The sequence below is a fragment of the Delphinus delphis genome, chromosome 6, assembly GCF_949987515.2.
Source record: "Delphinus delphis chromosome 6, mDelDel1.2, whole genome shotgun sequence".
Lineage (NCBI taxonomy): Eukaryota > Metazoa > Chordata > Mammalia > Artiodactyla > Delphinidae > Delphinus > Delphinus delphis.
In genome coordinates this window covers 83,766,515-83,788,014 of record NC_082688.1, presented here as the reverse complement: position 1 = coordinate 83,788,014, position 21,500 = coordinate 83,766,515, and the positions used below count along the sequence as shown (strand labels likewise).

Sequence of the window (21,500 nt, the reverse complement as noted above, 5' to 3'; positions counted from 1 at the left end):
TTAGAACTTGACAACATTAGTAAAAAAGCTCATATATTTTTAGAGTGCTTTTCCAAATTTTGAAGTACTTTCACTTCATCTCATAGGTTTTTCAACACCTGGAACAACCTTAGAGACATTTTTATAAGGAAATTTCATTTACTTTTCCATTGGTGATTGAAATACCAGTGTTTTATATATATATAACATTCTACTTTTGGATGTGCATGTTATAGAATGCTTACCTCTGACCTACTTATAGCACATTTTGTATCACAGTGGATGACGTAGTAGATGAAAGTGATGACAACGATGATATTGATTTAGAAGCTGAAAATGAAACCGAAAATGAAGATGACCTAGATAAAAATTTTAAGGTTGGTATAAATTTCTGTGTTTAGTCAACTTTATAAATTGTATTCACAGGTGTAGAACAAAGATTGGGTAGTTATGTATAGCTAACAGTAGATTAATTTGTTTTGTCCACATCTTTTTATCATGGATGACTATGGACACTAAGCTATTGAAAGGAAAATAATGTGGCTTTGAATACATTAGTCTGAAAAGGGCCTTAAAAAAAGTTATTTTCACTGTCTCTGACAAGGAAGATTTTATCTAACCTTTCTGACTTAGATTTTAAAGTCTAAGGGAATCTAAGGGTGAAGGAAAGTGTTTTTTGAGACTCTTAGGTGGCAACCCGTTTTGCTTTGTTAAGTGGTAGAGGGGACCATTTTAGTATCTGCAGAAAAACATCTTAACTCCTTTATTTTTCAACTGTTTGGCTTAATGCCTTTTGGGGCACAGGGGGTTCATTTGACTCTTGTCTGCTTGGGCCTTTTTGTCTTGAAATGCTACATCAAAATTGGGGTACACTGAGTATTTGACTCTCTCTGGAAATAGAATCTAAGATACTGGAAGGAGATTTCTATCTTAATAGCAGATGTAGAACCAGTTTTATTATCACCAGATGTGATCACCAAGGCAAGCTTTGGCGAAATTGTCATGGTAGCCAGTCTAGACAACGTGATGGCATGCATCCTGGCCTCAAGAAGCTACAAAGATGAAAAACAGTGCAGGCTCTGGTGTTCAAGGCAAAAAATCTGGGGTAACTGTGTTGGTGGTTCTGGACTTGATATGGTGAAAGAACTGGTAGGATCCAAGTTAGAAGAGTTTATTCTGCATGTAAAGTGTTCCTTAGATAACAGGTGGTATATTAAAATCAACTGTTTGGATTCTTTGGGAAGTGAGTGTTTAGAGATAGTAAATTTCCTAGATTAATATTAAGTTTATAATTTAAAGTTTTGTATTTCGATGGAAACCTTTCTTTTATGTATGTTTCCATGTGTATTAAAAACAAAGTATGTTGAGTGTAATTTATTCTTCATGGCTCAGGGTCCTCATTAAAAATATCTGTTGTGGGCTCCCCTGGTGGCGCAGTGGTTGAGAGTCCGCCTGCTCATGCAGGGGACACGGGTTCGTGCCCCGGTCCGGGAAGATCCCACATGCCGTGGAGCGGCTGCGCCCGTGAGCCATGGCTGCTGAGCCTGCGCGTCCGGAGCCTGTGCTCCGCAACGGGAGAGGCCACAACAGTGAGAGGCCCGCGTACCGCAAAAAAAAAAAAAATCTGTTGTGACCACTACAGATGTAAAGATGGAGATTGGCAGGGAAATAGAACTCAATAGGAATTTATAACAGTGATTCTAATTTTTCTGCTTGAAAATTGTCAGTGTGTATGCATGAATACATATTTAAAAATTTTTAAAAAATCGTATGGGAATAAGTTTCATATATTATGTATCATGGTCATTTACCCATAAATACATTAGTGTATATTTCCTCTAAGGACAGTGATATAGTAATCTTTCAGTGTCCTGGGGGAATTGGTTCCAGGACCCACCTCAGATACCAAAATCCACAGATGCTCAAGTTCCTTATATGAAATGACATAGTATTTGCATGTAACCTACACACATCCTCCCATATGTTACATAACCACAATACAATTACCAACTTAATACATTTATAGTGATATATCATTTTTATCTAATCTACCATCCACATTCCATTTTGTCAGCTGATCTAATAATCCCCTTTAAAAGATTTTTCTTTCTTTCTCCAGTATAGGATCTAGCATCAGGTATTGCATTTAATTGTCATGTCTATTAAGTCTCCTTTAATTTAGAACATTTCCACATATTTCTTTGCCTTTTTTGACAGTCACATCTATAAAATATACAGTTATTGGCAGCATTATTCACTGGGGTATTCAAGATTGCTCACATTTTCCCCATTTTACCTTAACACAGCAGTTATAATAATAAGAAAAAATAATAGATTGAATTTATTGAACAGTTAATCCTGTGCTAGTCCATGCACTTTACACATACAGGCATACCTCGTTTTATTGCACTTCCCTTTATTGAGCTTAGCAGATACTGCGTTTTTAACAAATTGAAGAAGGTTTGTGGCAACCCTGTGTGGAGCAAGTCTGTTGGTGCCATTTTCCCAACAGCATTGGCTCACTTCATGTCTTTGTGTCACATTGGTAATTCTCACAATATTTCAAACTTTTTCATTATTAATATATTTGTTATGGTGATCTGTGATCAGTGACCTTTGATGTTACTATTGTAATTGTTTAGTAATGAAGTATTTTTTAATTAAGGTATTTACATTGTTTTTTTAGACATAATGTATTGAACACTTAATAGACCACAGTATAGTATAAACATAACTTTTGCATGTATTGGGAAACCAAAAATTCGTCTGACTCTCTTTATTGCGACATTTGCTTTATTGTGGTGGCCTGGAACTGAAGCTGAGCTATTTCCGAGGTATGCCTGTAGTAACCATTAAGTCCTGATAGTAATCCTATAAGGTATGTGGTATTATTACCTCTGCTTTACAGGGCTGATAATTAGAAACCAGAGGTACAGAAAGGTTATCGGTGTAGCTGATAAGAGGTGGGACCAAGATGCAGAATAAAGCATTCCAGCGTGAATGTTTGCTTTCTTTACCACTCTGCTCTGCTAAATATTACTTTTTTTCAAGGGCTACAGAATTGTTGGCTCTTTGACACTGCTGAGCTGTGTTATCTTATTTTTCTTCTTTACCACTGTCTGCTTCTTACTCATGTTGTCTGTTACATTTGGACTTTGCTTAGTTTTTCCTTTTTATCTAAATCACATCACTTTTTTCATGCTTTAGGTGAACCTGCTACATTGTAGTGGGTATAATATCTGTGTTCTAATGTGACTGTAGTCATAGAGACTGTTTTTTCCTCACCATAGTGATTCAATTCTCTTTGCCCCAGATTTTTCAGAGTTTGGAGCATTTATAGAAACCTGGAGGTTCTGTTGTAGAAGAGTCGTCTCCAGATTGCCAGGACTTGTCAGTGTATAAGCTTCAACGTATTCTTTTTTTTTCTCCTTAATTTTAGAAGAACTTTAAAGGAATAGTAGGTTTATTTCTTCTGAGTGTGTCAGGAGCTCTTTATCTTTGTTTTTCCCCAAACCAAAACACAAAATTTCTTGCTATTGACCTCTCAAAGTATAGTTTTCTTTCCTCACTGTGCCTGTTTTACAGGAAAATTTTTTTTTAATTTTTAAAATAGCTACTTTGTAATGCTGTATCTTCATAAAATAGTAATGAATATTGAACTACTAGTATGTTTAGACTAAGGAGTACCTTTTAAAATTTTTTATTATTTTGAAAGTATTAGCTACTTTATAGATAATATATAGATAATATACTATTATCTACTTTAATAGATGCTAATCAAGAAAGTTACATATTTTTGGTTCATCAATGCATAATTTAAGGATATATGAAATTATATATTCATGTAATAATTACACAATTATGATACAGTAATTAATATGATACTCTTTAAATAAAACCAGTCTTTATTATTTATGGCAATGGAGAAAATCTTTTTATTGGTTAAAGAAATAATAGCTAAATTCCTGAATATGAAATATGAGAAATATATAGTATATTGTTCTTTTTTAAATTATGTGTTAATATGACAATATATAAATATAATCAGGTACATGTGTATAAAGCATTTTAAGGATTGACACATAGTAGAATGAATTTAAGTCTGAAAAATAAGTACTTTACTCTGATAGTAAGATAAATGTAAAATTGAAGATGAATACCAATTGAAAATTAATAAGTGGTCTTATTAACTCTCTTTAGCCATCAGTGAAGGTAATGATGGATTTGTATTTGTGTAAGGCCAGAGTTGTTGAGGGTCCTAGAAAATAGCTCAGATAGTAGGTAACTCACACTTGTCCTTCCATCATGATGTACATTAGCTCTTTGTACACACACAGATCAAATTGATCCTGGATACATATCCTATTCCTCCGAGGTCATATTTCTTTACATTTACCGTCTTTTTTTCCCGAAGGGACATGGAAATCATTTTTGGCTGTTGTTCCACTCCTCATTGTTTTTTTCCCCTGAAAAACAGAGTGAATGGTGGTAATGAGCTTTTCTAAGGGTGCGTGATAACCATTAGTCGCTCTTGAGGCAGTGCGTTATATTGACTAACAGTGTATTCTTTGAAATCACTGATTAGTGATTTCACATGCTGGCTCCTCTCTTTGCAAGCCACTTAACCTCTCTGTACCTCAGTTTCCTCTTTAATTAAATGGAGGTTATGATACTATCTGCTTCATAGTATTCTTATGCAGATTAAATTAGATCATCATGTAAAATCCTTAGCATAGTCCGTCACATATTTTCATTGCTCTATAAAAGTTAGTTATTTTGATTATCACCACCACCATCATATACCTACGTTTTTCAATTTAGTTTTCTTAAGTTTTACTGCCCTTTAATCTGAGCAAAATGATGGCAGTTGGGGAGATTGGTGGGGGGGAACATAGTTTAGTTTCGATCTTGATGTTAGTTTTTCTATCTTGAGGAGCCCAAATACCATGCTATGTTAGTATAATCTTTGATAAAAAGAAAACACAACATAACAACCAAAATAACAATAACACAACAACCAAAAAATATAAGCAAATTTTAATTTACAATGAAATGAATACAACCTTTCTGCAGTGATTATTCTCTATGTACATGTAATTAATAATTTGGAAAGCTTTAAATCTGAAATGTGTTTTGTAATTTTTCGTTTTTCTTAATTGGTGACGTACCATTTTTATTATTTCAGAATGACGATATTGAAACGGATATTAACAAACTAAAACCCCAGCAAGAACCAGGACGAACAATAGAAGAACTTAAAATATATGAACACCTTTTCCCTGAGCTTGTTGATGATTTTCAGGTATACAGAAAATTCAGCATCTTAACTAATTTTAAGAAAAAGTTCTTTTTTTCTTAGACCTATAATCACTGTTTTCACTTCTGAAAAATGAAAGTAGTGTTGCTTTTCTGAGTGACATTGGACAATTATTTCAGCATTCTGAGCTACAAATTGCTGTCGGTAAAATGAGGGAACTAGGCCATTTAATTTTTGGACTAGCTTTTAAATTTTTTGATCATTTTTGTTTATCAAGTTAATTGACATAGTTTTTTATTCTTTTTAAAAATAATCTTTAAAATGGCATTTCAGAATCTTATGTTAAAGCCTTATTTTTATCAGTTGCTTTCAACTGAGGGGAGATGAGAGCTGAGAAAATGCTTAATTAAAAATATAGTCTATGCTCGTTGAATTGTTTTTCCTGATAGTCACCATATAAGCATGGAAGGTCGGGGAAAGAGGACAACTGGAAGTCTTTGAATCTAAGTTGCTTCATAAGGACAGTGACTTCTTGTTAACATTTCTTACCCTCATTTATTTACTAGAATATAGTATTCAGCTTGGATTGCACAGCAAGTAAAGCTGATTGAATTGATGGCTAGTAGTAAATATAGTTTCTAACGCTCACTCTGCTGCTCACTTGTGGTGGGTTCTTGAGTAAGTCCCTGAAACTGCCCAGAATATTAAACTGTAAAATAAAGGGTTTGAACTGATAATCGTAGATTTATTTAGCCCTTGCTGCAAACCCCCGCTCCCTCTCCCCCCCCACCCCCCGCCCCGCCAAGTTTCACACACCAACAGTGTATTCTGGTTATAATTCCTGGTTGCAATAATTCCTGGTTGCTCAAAGAAAAAGACTTAAATGTGAAGCTGTATGTGAGAAACAAAAACAGAGAAATGCTTACTAGCTAATGTTTACATTTCACAGTTCTAATTATTCAGGTTTCTCTTTGGGAACTAATGAGCTTTTGGATGCAATAGAAGAAGCAGCAAGTTGCTCCCTCTCCCCCTCCCCCAGTGTCTTGGTACTCCCCATAGATTTGGGGTATGTTGGAAGGTACGTTGAAATCAGGGGTAGTAGAAAGAGGGCAGGAATGAAGGAGAGGTTATTTGTCAAAGAAAAAGAAGAAGACAAGAAGAGGCATTTGGGAAAGGATACAGGGTGATTTTCTTTCAGACCACCTACAGGAAGTATCCGGCTGCTCTTTGCACACTTTTGTGCCCAACTAAGAACCACTTTAAAATAAAACTCCAGAGATAACAAATACTGCCAATCTAAAGCAGAAGAAATATATTGTGGAAGGGGTTTGGGGAAGGAATTGATTATTCTGTGAAGAAATGACCTATTTTCTTCTCTATTTGTATACATATAAGAATTATATAATGTGAGTAAAAACTGTAGGAGTTTTGATGTGGGAATAGAGATGACTAGTTTTTTAATAGGTGTTAAGGTCAGGATTTTGATCCTCATTATTTCACAAGCCAGTTCTTTTCTTGTAGACTATGTTGATGAGTACTGGTACGTTTGCCTATTAGTTCAACAACCAGAATAGGCCACCCGTGATGGTTTCCTGCTTGGCACCTTTGAAGAGCTGGCCAACTTGTGCTTTAGTTTGGCTGCTCCTAGAACAGACTCCTACTTTTGGCCTGACTTGGTGTGACCAGGGTCAGATGGTAAAGACAGGTGTGTCTGATTGTTAAGAGCTCTGAGGATTCTTCCCAAGTGAGTTACCCCTTTTTACTGTGTTTAAGCAAAAGAAGTTACTTCCAGTATTTCAGATAGTACATATTTATTAATGCCATATTTTTAAAGCTTAAAGTAGAATAGTTAGCTCTATGTATATAGTATATGTTGCGGGAAATAGCACATTTTCTTCTATGTGCGTAATTGGAAAATAATTCTAAAGTAATTGTGTTGGCACTCTTTCTCATTTTTCAGTTTCAGAGGAATGCACTGTTCATACACTTTAGTCTCTAATTTTTTAAGTGTGTGTTGGAACTGTGTATGGGCAGTGATATTTAAGTGATGTATTTTTGAGAATTAAAAATATTTGGTTGGCTCTAAATAGGAAGTGTTTGAAAGAATGTTTTTCAGCTATCATTGTATCAAATGATACAATGATATGAGATGGCAGATCATGAGATATTAAACAGAAATGGAATTAATTTTGATTATGACTTTTTCCACTTGGATTTGCATGTCACTTTCAACATCAACCACTGAAGCTTAAAATTACTTGATGTGTTTGTTTTTACCTGAACACCACCCACTTTGTTTCCAGATGTGTTAAAGCTACTATTCAATGGCCTGACGGAGGCAGAATGAGTGCATTTGAAGTCCACATAAAGAATTATTAAAGTAGTTAGCAACAGACTTTTTTAAGGGGACCTTACGCATGCTTTTAAAGCTATGATTATTTATTTGTAGTGACAAGTATAGTTTTATTTTCTTTTGTTTCTTGATAGAATATTAGAAGTGTCAAAATCCTGCATTTTCACAGCTCTGTTTTCATACATCTGTGCTAGCATGATGACATTTACCATATGGACTTTTGTTATGTTTCTTTCTTTCCCCTCTTTTTTTTTTTTTTGGTGGTACGCGGGCCTCTCACTGTTGTGGCCTCTCCCGTTGCGGAGCACAGGCTCCGGATGCGCAGGCTCAGCGGCCATGGCTCATGGGCCCAGCCGCTCTTCGGCATGTGGGATCCTCCCAGACTGGGGCACGAACCCATGTCCCCTGCATCGGCAGGCGGACTCTCAGCCACTGCGCCACCAGGGAAGCCCTCTAGTTACTCTTGATAAAATAGTAAATATATGTATTTACTAAATTCTGAAGTTAATTAGGATCTTTCTTTTCTCTTAATTATAAAACGAAACTTAGGATACTTTATATACACCTCCCAAACCTTCAAAACTTACATGCTTTGAATTTATATTTTAACTCTAGCTTTAAGAAAAAACCTCATATGATGCTACTGCTTTGTGTTTAGATCCAGTGTTTAAGATTTACGTACATTTTCACTACCTTGTAATTTTTTATTTCTTCTTGTTTCTCAGACTTTCTGTCTGAATTGCTTTCCTTCTGCTTGAAATGTTTTATAGTATCTGTCTGTCTGTCTCTTTTTTGGTCCAAATATATATTTATTTTGTAATTCTTCTTGAAAGTCAGTCACTGTTTTCCTCTAGCTGCTTTTTTAAAATCAACTTTATTTAAGTGTAATTTACATGCAATAAATTACAAATACTTAGGTTCAATGAGTTTTAACAGATATATACAATTGTGTAGCTACCAACCCTGTCAAGATATAGAATTGTTTCTGTCACCCCAGAAATTCTGCCTGGGTTTCTTTTTAGACAATATCCTCATCTCTTGCCCAGGTAACTACTGATCTGCTGTCACTCCAGGTTAATTTTGCCTGTTTTGGAATTTCTCAAAACTGGACTCATATAATATGTCCTTTTTTGTGTAAGGCTTCTTTTGCTCAGTATGTTTTTGAGATTCACCTGTGTTTTGCATTTATCAGTGGTTTTTCCCCCTTATTGCTGAGTAGTATTTCATTGTATGAATATACCACGATTTCTTTATTCATTCACTTCTTGATGAGTATTGTAATGTTGGCAGTTTTGGGCTATCATGAATACAGTTGATACTACCATGTGTGTACAAAGCTTTTTTGTAGGAAAGCTTGTAGGCAATATGCCTTCATTTCTCTTGGATAAATACCTACAAGTGAAATTGCTGGGTTGAGTGTATGTTTTCACTTTATAAGAAATTGTTTCTGGTGACTTGTAAGATTGTTTCTTTAGCTTCAATGCTCTACATTTCCCAGAAATGTTTGTTAAGTGTAGGTATTTGTTAAGTCTTGGGATTCATTGTGTTTTGGAATCTGTGAGTGTTGTTTTCTCATAGGATTTGGAAAAATTCTTTATTCTCTTCTTCAGATACTGCCTCTTTCTCTTTCTCTCTCTCTTCTCTTTTGGCATTTCTAATTGAATGTAGATTTTCTATCTCTCTTCCATATCTTTTAACTCTTTTTTTAAAAATGTTTTCCTTCTCTTTGTTTCTCTGTGCTGCATTTAGGTAATTTCATCAGAACAGTCTACCAGTTCCCTAGTTCTAATTTTTGCTCCATCTAATCTATCATTAGAAACATACATTAGGCATTTAAATTTGTTTTTGAATTTTAGAAGGTTTAAAAAAATGTTTCATCAGTCTTTAACTTCTTGTTTCTTGTCTTTCATTTCTTTGAACATATTAGATATAGGCATTCCTTAGTCTTATAGTTTTAGTGTCTGAATTTCTTGCAGTTTTTTTTTTTTTTTTTTTTTTGCGGTACGCGGGCCTCCCACCATTGTGGCCTCTCCCGTTGTGGAGCACAGGCTCCGGACGCGCAGGCCCAGCAGCCATGGGTCATGGGCCCAGCCGCTCTGCAGCTTGTGGGATCCTCCCGTACCAGGGCACGAACCCACGTCGCCTGCATCGGCAGGCGGACTCTCAACCACTGTGCCACCAGGGAAACACTTGCAACTTAAAAAAAAAAAAATTTTTTTTACCATAAGCTGCTCGTTTTCTTTATAATTTTGTGGAAATTCCAGAAGTTTTTGTTGTTGTTGCTGCTTTTGACAAGCACTGTAATAGATTAAATTCCTCACTGAGGATTTTTGGACCACCCAGATAATGTGAATTCGGGCTGCAAATTCATGTGGTGTGATAGCAGGCTTTTGGTACCATTTTTTGAGTAGTGCTATTCTTCACCCTCTTAAGTGCTAAGGTTTGAGACAGTTGACTTTCCTTGCTATTATTTGTTTTGTGGTAGGATATTTCTAGGCCCTCTATATTGAAGGTTTAGTTTTCTGGGGTTCCTCTTTATGGGAGGGGTATCTTCTGTTGGACTCCCCACTTTATGCAAGCTCTGGGTTACTCTCCTGTTCTTTATACTTTTTGAGATGGGAAAACCTATACCCTAGGTCACCTGTTTTAACAAACATTTTTCAAGTGAAAGCCAGCTTCAGTCTTACAGCTTTGGGATCCCGTCTTCACTTACTATTTGGTTTTTAATCCTTGCTTTCTTATTCACTTGCTGTCATACTTAAAATGTTTTAATATCTTTTTTTTTTTGGCCGTGCCGTATGGCTTGCAGGATCTCAGTTTCCTGGCCAGGGACTGAACCCTGGGTCAAGGCAGTGAAAGCTCTGAATCCTAACCACTAGACCATCAGGGAACTCCCAAAATATTTTAATATCTTTTCCAACAGTGTAAATGTTTCTGTGGGGTAGATAACTAGCCCACCAGGTTTCCTACAACAGATTTTTAAATGCAGATTTCTTCCCTTATCTACCACTTTAGAAAAAATTTTTAAAAACTATAGTACCTAATGTTGTCAAGGAAGAGAAAAGTTGAAATAGATCCTCTCATATACAGTTACTGGGAATAGTATTAATATTTTTGGAAGGCATTTGGACAATTTGTATTAAACATTAAAATTGATTATAGTATCTGGCTCTGTAATGCCATTTCAGTGCTTGGGAAATTATCCTAAACAAAAAATTTATGCAAAAGGATGTTCATTGCAGAGTTCTTTATAATAGCAAAATTTTGGAAATGGCTTAAATATACATCTTATTTGTTTGTTTAAATCCTTCCATATTCTGTGAAGGATTTAATGCCCAGCAATAGAATGAAGGTTAAATCCATTGAGTTTTTTCTTTTTTTTTTGATAAAGTCTTACATAGACCAAAAAAATGTCTAAAAGTATAAAAAGAGAAAAGCCTACTTGATCTGTCAGCAGCATCCTTTTTTTTACTTGTCTTCCAGGACACTTTTCTTTCCTGGTTTTCATGTTTCCAACCCAGCTTTTTCTTCTCCATCTCCTAGTGTTTCATTTTCATCTCCTCAACTTCTTAAGATTGTAGTATCCCGAGGTGTACAGTCTTTTGTCTTCTCTTATCTGTCTGTTTCTTTCCACTGATGATTTCCAGTCTCATGGCTTGGAGTAGTATCTGTATGTGAACGACTCTCAAAGTAACATCTTCTGCATACACCTTTCTTCTGAATTCTCAATGCATACATTCAGCTGCCTGCTTTACATCCTTGTCTATATGTGACTAGCTCACACTTAACATTCCAAAGCTAAACTCCTGATGCTTTTCAGTTGTTCAGGCAAATACTTTGGTACCATCTGTGACCTCTCTTTGTACCTTTTACCCTGTATCTGGTCTATCAGGATATCATGTCTTTTTGGCCTCACAATACATTTAGAATCCAACCACTTCTTACCAACTTCCGTAGATTACTGCAGAGGACTCTTAATTGGTCTTCCTGCTTCTATTACCCCCGCGCGCTTCTCCCCAGAAAGACAGAATCAAACTAAACAAAAAAGAATTACGTAGCCCCAAATGCCTAAATGCTGTGGTTAAGAAGCCTGCACTACAGCTTTGGTTTTTGTCTTTTCCCCCCACCCCCTTCCCCAAATACGTCACGTCATGGCACTCATCTTCTCAGAACCCTCCATTGGCTCCCAGTCTCATTCAGAGTAAAAAGCAAAATTCTTACAATAGTCTGCAAGGCCCTACAGTGTCTGGTCCTCTTTACCTCTTGGACTTTATCTTGGTCCATCTGTTCCAGCCATCCTAACCTCCTTGCTGTTCTCTGACCACACCAGGCCTTCTCCCACTCAGGGGTCTGGGAACCGGCAGCCCTCTCTGTCTTTGCTTATATCTGCTCAGTGAGCCTTCCCTAATCAATGGCATTAATATTGCCACCCACCTCTCCTCCCCCTGGCACTTCCAGTCCACATTACCCCTTTCCCCCTCTTCTTTTGCTTTAACACTTTACCCTCTAACATCCCATAAAATATATTTGTATCATGTTTATTACTTTTTCTATTGACAGTCCTCTCCCCTCCTTCTGTAGAAGAATATAAGCTGCAAAAGGAAAGAGTTGTTTTTTTTTTTTTTTAACTGATGGGTTCTAAGTGCCTGAAACTGCTTGGCACAAAACAAACACTCTAAATATCTGTTGAATTAGTGAATAGCAATTTAGCTGTTCTGTTTCCTTTAATAGATTTTGGATGATTTTAATGTCTCTATACTTTTCTAAAATTTCTCATATTTGTTATATATAGGCACTATTTTTATAATAGAAAAAGTAAAATTAAGTGTAATGAATTTTGTGCTGGTTAAACATTTTGTCTTTTATTAGCAAAATTAAAATATACCCTGTTTTATCCATCTTTAAAATTTTCAAATGTTAGTTTTCTGAATCAGCATATAAAATGAATATGATCTTAGTTTTGGTAATATGTATAAATATTCACATATAAAAGATTAAACTTATTTTTTATTTTCAAAGGACTATGATTTAATCTCCAGAGAACCAAAAGCTTTTGTATTTGAGGGAAAAGTGCGTGGCCCTATTGTTGTTCCCACGGCAGGAGAGGAAGCGTCTGGGAATTCCAGCAATTTAAGAAAAGGAGTTGTAATGAAGGCGACTGTGTCTCCTAAAGGAGATGAAGATAATAAGAAACCAGCCTGTGCGGATCTGGCAAAAGAAGACATTAAAGATAATGACAGCACATTACAACAGCAGCTAGGTGATCAAAATAGAACTATTTCATCGGGCCATGGCTTAAACAATGATATTGTGAAGGCCTTGGACCGAATTACATTGCAGAATATTCCTTCTCGAACAGCCCCGGGTTTTACTGCAGGAATGAAGAAGGACTACAGTCTCCCTGTCACTGCCCTTACATGCGCTAATGCATGTTCACACGTGGCTACTTGTGGGAATGTGCTGTTTGAGGGAAGAACTGTTCAGCTAGGCAAGCTTTGCTGTACTGGAGTCGAAACTGAGGATGATGAAGACACTGAGTCTACTGCATCAGTGGAACAAGCATTAGTTGAAGTTCCTGATGGACCAACACTCCACGACTCAGATCTTTATATTGAGATTGTGAAAAGTACAAAGTCTGTCCCAGATTATTCAGAGGTGGCTTACCCTGATTATTTTGGTCACGTTCCTCCTCCATTCAAAGAGCCTATTTTGGAAAGGCCTTATGGTGTACAAAGGTGAGTTGTAGATTTCCTCTTCCTCATAAACAAGATCATTGTCAAAATATGGAGCATGCTGAAAAAAACTGCTTTGGGTATTTAGGAAGAAAATTACTCTTAATTAAAGTTAGTGTCATCAGAGCCCCCTCACCTCCCGCTTGTATCCCTCACAAGCAACCTGTAGTAATAAATCTACTTCTTGCCTATCAAAAGAAAAAAAATAAAGTTAGTGTCATTTTTTATCCTGCTTTGGAAATTTTGCATTGTTTTGAAATTGTCTGTATGGGTTTACTTTATTTTCTAAGTTCATTACCTATTCAAATGAAGCCAGCATAATAAACCTGACCATTGTACAATTTAGAAATTTTCTATTTAGAATGATTCTGAAAATATAAGAAGATTGTTTAGTAATCTTTGAAAAAAATATTATATTAGTTATATATTAATTTAGTAATTTGATTATTATTTGAACTTGATTTAGGTATATAATCTAAAAATACCAATATGGGCAGCATTATTTTGTTGTAAAATTTGGGATTGGAAATATACAATATAAAAATTTGGGATTCATAGGACCGAACTTATTAAATATTGCCAATTAATTTTAAAAATTATGGTTAGTATTAACTGTTGTCAACTAGTGAATATTGGGCACGTAAATACATTTTTGGTGCAACTTGACTATTTTCAGAGATTATGATTAAGGGTTTGTGACGGTGGCTTACCAGTACTTAAGAACATGTATATGTTCTTGCTATGGGTATGGTATGTGATGATGAAGGAAGACATTACTGTGCATATTTGATCCTCTTTAGACTATGAGCTCCTTTAAGGCAACACCTGTGTCTTATTTATTTTTTATATTTAGTATATAATTAATCATTTTTACTTGGCAACTTAGTATATGTTTAATGCTACCAGTTGACTCCTTGATCCATAGGTGTGGAATCACATACAACATAGCATCAGAACAAGTGACTGACTTTGCTGGGACGTGGGGTGGTGGGGGTGGGAGGGTGGGCCTTTGCCTTGTCATCCACCGGTTGTATCACAGACTGCATCATCCAGAGGCGACGGGCCTCTTGGAGTGCTGGAGTGGCCTTCAGAAGGCACAGATGAAGCTCCAACTCAGAGGAAATACTCTGCAAGGATGGGCTGCAGTCTTACAGGATGCAGTATAGGCACTAAGTTAGAAACTTCCATTTGGTTCTGTATCCCCAGTAGAAAGACTAATGGGTCTGGGAAGCAGGAGGTGGAAACAGAAATAGTCCTACTTACTGTAGCTCACAGTGTCCCGCTGGGGAACTTTGTGCAGGCGTGTGTCCCTGCACCTCTGAGCTCTGCAGCGTTAGTAGTCCTAGCCCCAAAGTGGGTGTAGTCTTTCCACAGGGGACATAGCAAGGGTACAGTTTGACTGCAAGCTGTGGTTGCCAGTGATTTACTTTAGTCTCTTGTGTGTAGGACCAGCAGACAGGACCCAGATCAGCTAAAGGAGGTAGGATTGCTTCTACACAATGGCAGCAGGTTGACCATGGGTGGCACTCAAGTGATCCACTAACTTTAAGTGTGAGTGGACACATGACGGCCACCCTGGAATGAGGATGATATGATTGCCAGGGTCTCAGACACCTAAGGAATGTTTGGGTCACTTAATCACAGCAGCTACCAAGACCTGCAGAGGTGTGATAGGTGAGGCAGAGGGGAATTTTGATAGATATCGGAGGATGGAGATGAGTTGCAGCCCTGAGAATAATTGCAGTGATGGATGGGGACAGCGTTTGTCCTGCTCATGTCTTTCTTCTAAGTGTCTCCTTAGTAGAGGCCCACAGGAACTGTGGAGCAGCTGCTCTCCAAAGATGGATGGAGAAGTGGATCCATGCAGCACAAGGGTGGGCTGTGGCAGCCATGGCAATGAGTTTCTCATCTCTCCCTTCCTGAGAGAACCTGCTGTGAGGCTTTTAGTTGCCCCCAGCCTTCAGCCACTGTATTTTGGAGATCCCTTGCAGTATTATTGCTGAGACCATGTCCTCTCTGCATTGCTTCAGCCATTGGCTGACCATGATGATGGTACTAGAGCTGAGCCATTCCTGACCAATGCGGGGATCTGATCATAGGCAGTCTTTGCTCTGTGGCTTCTTGTTGGCATGGTCGAGACTTTTGCAGAGCTGCACTGCAGTGTGAGGCTCTCCTACTCAGTGTTCTCTCTCTTCCCAGAGGTAAAATCTGCTTTTTGGACAGACCTGAAGGCCTGTCACGCCTAACTGCTGCTCCCTTTCCCCTTTGTTTTTCACACGTGTTTCCCCTAATAGATCTCTTGCACAGTTGGCTGCAAGAGATTGTGATTGTGTCTGGCATTTGCTTTTCAAAGGACCTGAACTGACATGCCTGGCATGAGTCAGAATCAGTCAGCAGCCAGATTTTTCTCCTTTTCAGCATCACCGCTTAGCCTCTCTATCTCCTGGAAGTCAAAGATGTCATCTTGGCTACAGAAAGCACTTCCTGAACTTTAAGTGTTCTTTAAATGCTGAGAGCAAGTTTCCTCATTAAATTGCCTCAGTCTGAAAGTTTTAGTTTTCCTTATTAGCCTATAATATCTGAAGTAAGATTAGAAGGAAGGAAGGTTGTGGAATTGGGCTATAACTATTATATAGGTCTCTGATTCTCAGCCTTAATTTAACTACCAAGGATCCTTCTTATTTCCCCTCATGGACTTTGTTATGAAAGCTTTTCTCAGTCAAGACTCTTATTTAAGTATTTTACCCATTTGTGCTAATAAAAGACATAAATTCCTGCTAAGCAGAGCCTCTGATTAACATTAGATCACCTTTTCAGTTGATACATTTATTGATATTGATAAGTAAAGAAACTTGTTTTAATTAAGTGTAGCTGTACTGCAAATAAATGTATCATGGCTTCGAATAGTTGTTATACCTACTCTGTGGGTTTTCAAAATGTCTGTGCTGCAGGTGGGGAGCTACACCCTCAACTCTGGTGGCCTCTGTCTCTTTGAGCAGCTTTTTCTAGTGTTGGGCTTTGTCATTGCCTGGCTGGGTCTTTAAGAGAGGATTATTCCACCCACAGTCCCATAGTCTACTTGCTGTCTCCCCAGGACTGTGCCTTTCCTGGTAGAGGAGAAGTTTATACCAACTGGAATTACTGTGGCTCTTCTCAATCCTCCTCTCTTTCTTCATATTTATGGTGAATTCTTTCACCTCATTCCTGAAACACAGACCTTGCAATTGCTTTACTCATCTAATCAACAGATTAGAAGTTCGACCTCTTGAGTATATTAGGCCACCTTCGATTTTTTTCCTGAAGTAATTGACTTTTTCTGTTGCCTCTCTACACAGGGTTATGTACCACGGAGTTTGTTATGTTATTCAAACCAAAGCTTTAAAATATAATTTTGAAACTAAACAGCATGATAAATGATTAAAAATGTCACTCAGAGTTGGGATATGTGTTTTAAAGTTGGGTGAGTTGGTGCAAGTTAAAGTGCATAGGAGATTGAGCTCAAGGAAATGAAAACACAGAACACCCAATGATTTACAACCTGGTTTCCTGCATCCACTCTGGAAAATTTACAATGAGAAAAGTAAGACCCTAAAACACCTTGGAGGGTTAGATGATCTTTTTATCTTGGAATTTTCAAAGATTTCTTACCCCACTGATTTTCATCACCTTGATAAAAATATTTTTTTGTCTTCTGATTTGTTACAACAGAAATAAGTCAGAAATTATGAAGTAATCTAACCTTTGCTAGTCTCTTTTGCTGCATCATTATATATTTTGTGTGACTGTGAGTGTTGCAAAGAACACCTTTCATCTTATTTGTCATAATTTCCATTTTCATATCATTTGTCAAAATTTCCATGGGTGTCAGATATTTGATGTGAGGCAGGAATATAACTCTATGTCAGTGAAACCAAACATTATGATTCTGTTTATTTAGATGTGTAGGACTTTCCCCAGTAATGTTAATTGCTTTAGATATAACTAATGCAAAAAATATATACTTAAAATGTTTCTGAATTATCAGTACATACTAGGCAGCAATACTCTCATATTTGAGGGTTGTTACTCTTTTTCTCCTTATTTTATGTACTCTGCCAATATTTGTCAAGTATTTATGTGGAATTTGTGGTGGGCAGTGTCATCCCGATGCAGAGAGATGCAATGTGTCAAAGCTTCTTTTCTCCCATCATTTTTGAATAACGGGTAGAAAACTTCAGAATTATTTGTTCCTTCAGGTGACATTAATTTGAGACTGGAAGAACAAATGCCTGTAGCGGCAATACTTGGACAATTGGACTTGAGAGTGCTGAGGCCATGTGGCATGGTGAGGCGTTTTGGCAGGTCAGGATACTCTGAAAAGCAAGTCGAAACACATGGATTCTAGACTGGGCTCTCCCACTGACTTTGTGTGTGTATATTTGAACAAATAACTTTATTTCTCCAGATAGCAATTTTCTTAACTAAAAGCAGACCACTGTTTTTGAAACTGTGGGTTGATGTCCATTAGTAGCCAGTATTGAAAGAGAAAATAGCAGTGTGTCACATCTAGTGCAGCCAGGTATTGTTTTATAAACTTTTTGTTTCAGCTGTGTGTGTGTGTATGTGTGTGTGCGCTTGCGTGCATGTGTGTGTATGTAGGGCTGTGATTTTTTTAATGTATTTCTTGAAGGTCACGGTCAAGAAAGTTTGATAATTCATCTAGACCAGGGATAGCAAACTATGGCCCACAAGTCAAATACAGCTTACTGCCTATTTATGTTCAGCCCACCAGCGAAGAATGGTTTTTATATATTTAAATGGCTCAAAAAAATCCAAAGAAAAATAATATTTTGTAACACATTAAAATTATATGAAATTCATATTTGTGTCCATAAATAAAGTTTTATTGGAATACAGCCAGTCCTGTTTGTTTATGTACCATCTATGGCTGTTCTTTCACCACAGTGGCAAGGTTAAATAGTAGTGACAGAGACCATGTGCCTTGCAAAGCCTAAACTATTTACTGTCTGACCCTATATAGGAAAACTTTGCTGACCCCTGTAGCTAGGTAGTCTGAAGGCTTTATGGTTCTGTATTTGTAATAAAATATCAAATATGGGCCAGGTAATAGGTGTTACTAAAATACTCAGAAGTGCTTCCTTTTTTTTTGAAATACATTGAGGATATGGATTCTAGTTTGTTTATCTTATTTGCCTCATCTTCTGAAACTTATTTTTTGAGCAAATGATAAACATTTTGTAAATGTCAACTTTTAGCTCAGTCACTATCTGAGTGCAGTAACATTGTAAATGACTGATGTCAGAATTAATGAGGATTTACTATTTTATCATTTTCAGAAAAGGAAGCATTAGATCCCTTAAAATTATTCAGTGAAAATATCTTCTTGTCATTTTGAATTTCTACTTTATGATAATCTTTCTTGTATGTAATCACTGATCTTTTTAAAAGAAAGTACAATAAATGAATAAAATTTCATTAAAAATCTCTTCACCTCATTTGGAAGGGGAAAAATCCATTATAAGATTCATATCTCAATGTGGATAATGCAGTGACATTTTTTAAAAAATTATTGTAAATACATAATGATGATTACTTGAAATCCATATTTTTGGTTTAAGTTGGATCAAAAATTAAAATGAAGCATCTGAGTTTAAAGTGTGCTTAGCATTTCTTGGTGTATTTTCCTTGTATTCATATTACATAAAATTAGCATTTTGATTTTCTTCACATTGTTTTTCTGTATGTTTTAGAAAAATTGCCTAGCTGTATTTTATAAGAATAGATATTTTATTATAAAATATAATTCGTTACCTTGTTTTAAAAAAGCATTTAAGGTATTTTACAAAAATACTTTCAGCAAAATAAAATGAAAAAAATGGCAAAGAAACGTGGTGACTCTTAACCTCAGAAATATGTTCAGCATTTTTCAAAGTAAGAGACTTTTTTTTTTTTTTTTTTTAAACTGGAGTATAATTACTTTACAATGTTATGTTAGTTTCTGCTGTACAACGAAGTGAATCAGCTCTATGTACATATATATCCCCTCCCTCGTGGACCTCCCTCCCCCCGTCCCACCATGCAAATTAAAATGTACTGAGATATAATTTCCCACATATCAAAAATTGGCTAAAATGTGGAAGCTTGACAGTATATTCTATTGATGAGGCTGTGGAGAAACAGGCTCTCACATACATTGATAGTGGGATTTTCAATTGACAATACCTCTTGTGGAGGGCAGTCTGACAGAGTCTATCAAAATTAGATTCCTTTGACACATTAATCCCACATCTGAAAATTTATGATATATATATATACATATATATATATACGATATATATGTACATATACACATGTAATTTGCACATCTAAGTTCAAAGTTTTTCATTTTAGCATTGTTTTGAGATTGGAAGCAACTCAAATGCCCATCAATCAGAGACTAGTTAAATAAATTATGGTATATCCATTCAATGAATACTTTGCAATGATTAAAAAACAAAAAGATCTCTGTACACTGATAGAAAGAGCTACAAGATGTATTATTAAATAAAATAATCAAGGTGCTTGCGGAAGGAAAGTAATAAAAGTAGTTAACTGGATACATGAACAGTATGGGTTGTGTTGAAAGTGAGAGTCTTCATTTTATACTTTTATGTAATATTTGATTTTTGTACCAGGTCAATATATTACCTGTTGAGAAATTTAAAATTAAAAACGTAGGTGAAGGAATTGTGGCAAAAGCAAAATAAGGAAAGCAAAACCTTGGATTTCTTTATATCACGTTTAGAATGGTTCATGTACTTCTGGAATGGAAATAATAGAAGTATTAGTAGGAGCAACACTAGCAGAAAACTTTTATATTGGGTGGTTTTTATGGGCCAGACACAGAAATAAGTAAAAAGCACTTTGTATGCAGTGTGTATATGCTTATAAATTATGTCATTTAATGGTATAACAGCTCTATGAGGAAATTGCTATTATCTCTCCTGTTTTATGGAAGACTATGCTGAAACTTAGGATTCTTGAGGAACTTATCTAAGGTAACACTGCTAGCAAATGACAGAGCCAAGAGTCAGCCTGGTCTGCGTCATGAGCCTGTCCTGTTAGGCATTCATACATAGTGATCATATATATGTGTTTATACCATACTCATGAAGAATATCTTCTACGGGTCCTCAGAGAATACTTATGTAATGAACAACATATCCCATAATATCCTGATGGTTGAGTAAATATAGCAATGAGGTATACTAAATTGTTTCTCATAATGTTGTTCTGTATTGGTTGAAACCTAACAAAAGTACAGTTTTGGTGTTGGCCACATATCATGTGAACTTTTGAGTATTTACTAGACTGAATGGGCTGCAAATTTTTCAGACCACCTTACACAAATTATTTTCTTCTGAGCCAAGCCTTTGATGATGAATGTCAATAAGTTTGAGGTTATAGTCCCCAAGGGTACCTAGAAAATATTTATTGTTTTGTTTTGACTAGAGAGCCATATATTTTAATAGGCAGCTGAGGTAAAGTAACAAAGGATTGACATCTTTTATGAAAGCTGTGCTGCTTAACACAAATGTATGAATAAAAGACTAATTGTCCTCTTTATTAATGAGGTCTGAGGGCAGGGCAAGATTTCCCTCAGGTATTAGTTTTAGGTCTAATCTAAATTTAATATAAATGGGGAGTTATATCTCCTAAAATGCAGTGTCAGAGGTTGAAAACCAGTGGCCTGTAGGCCATATTCAACTTGCTCGTGATTTTAGCTTCACTTGCAGAGGTTTTTGTTTTTTAACTGAATGCCAACATTTAACATTTGAGAGATCCCACATAGAGATCCAAGTTTCTGCTGTTTCTCGGAAAATTGGTATGACATCCTTAACCTCTGTTTCCTACCTGGCAACATTCAGTTGTTTTTAGACAGAGCCTGCGTTCCCCAGTTTTCCACAGGTCTCCTCAGGTACATCACCTGCTGGCCCTGTAGGTGTCGAGCTTTTTTACCTTGTTTTACATTACAGAACATTGCTGTAGAACTGAGCTATTATATCAGCCTTTTAATACCATTTTCCTTAAGTAAAGCCCCAAACTTTTGTATGTATTAAGTGTTTGCACATTTGTGGTAGATATCAACCTTAAGATTTAATAAATTATTTTGACAAATGGATGTATTTAGTCATTCACC

At 36.3% G+C, this 21,500-nt stretch overlaps 1 protein-coding gene across 3 annotated transcripts in view; it reads left to right on the top strand.

The window, feature by feature from the left end:
* Window positions 1–21,500, top strand: part of AGTPBP1 (ATP/GTP binding carboxypeptidase 1) — a 169,423-nt gene that overhangs the window by 81,913 nt on the left and 66,010 nt on the right. For all 3 annotated transcript variants that reach the window (XM_060014981.1, XM_060014980.1, XM_060014982.1), the window contains exons 12-14: window positions 259–356; window positions 5,165–5,281; window positions 12,609–13,324. In XM_060014981.1, the coding sequence (XP_059870964.1) occupies window positions 259–356; window positions 5,165–5,281; window positions 12,609–13,324 (931 nt within the window). The remainder of the gene's footprint in view (window positions 1–258; window positions 357–5,164; window positions 5,282–12,608; window positions 13,325–21,500) is intronic.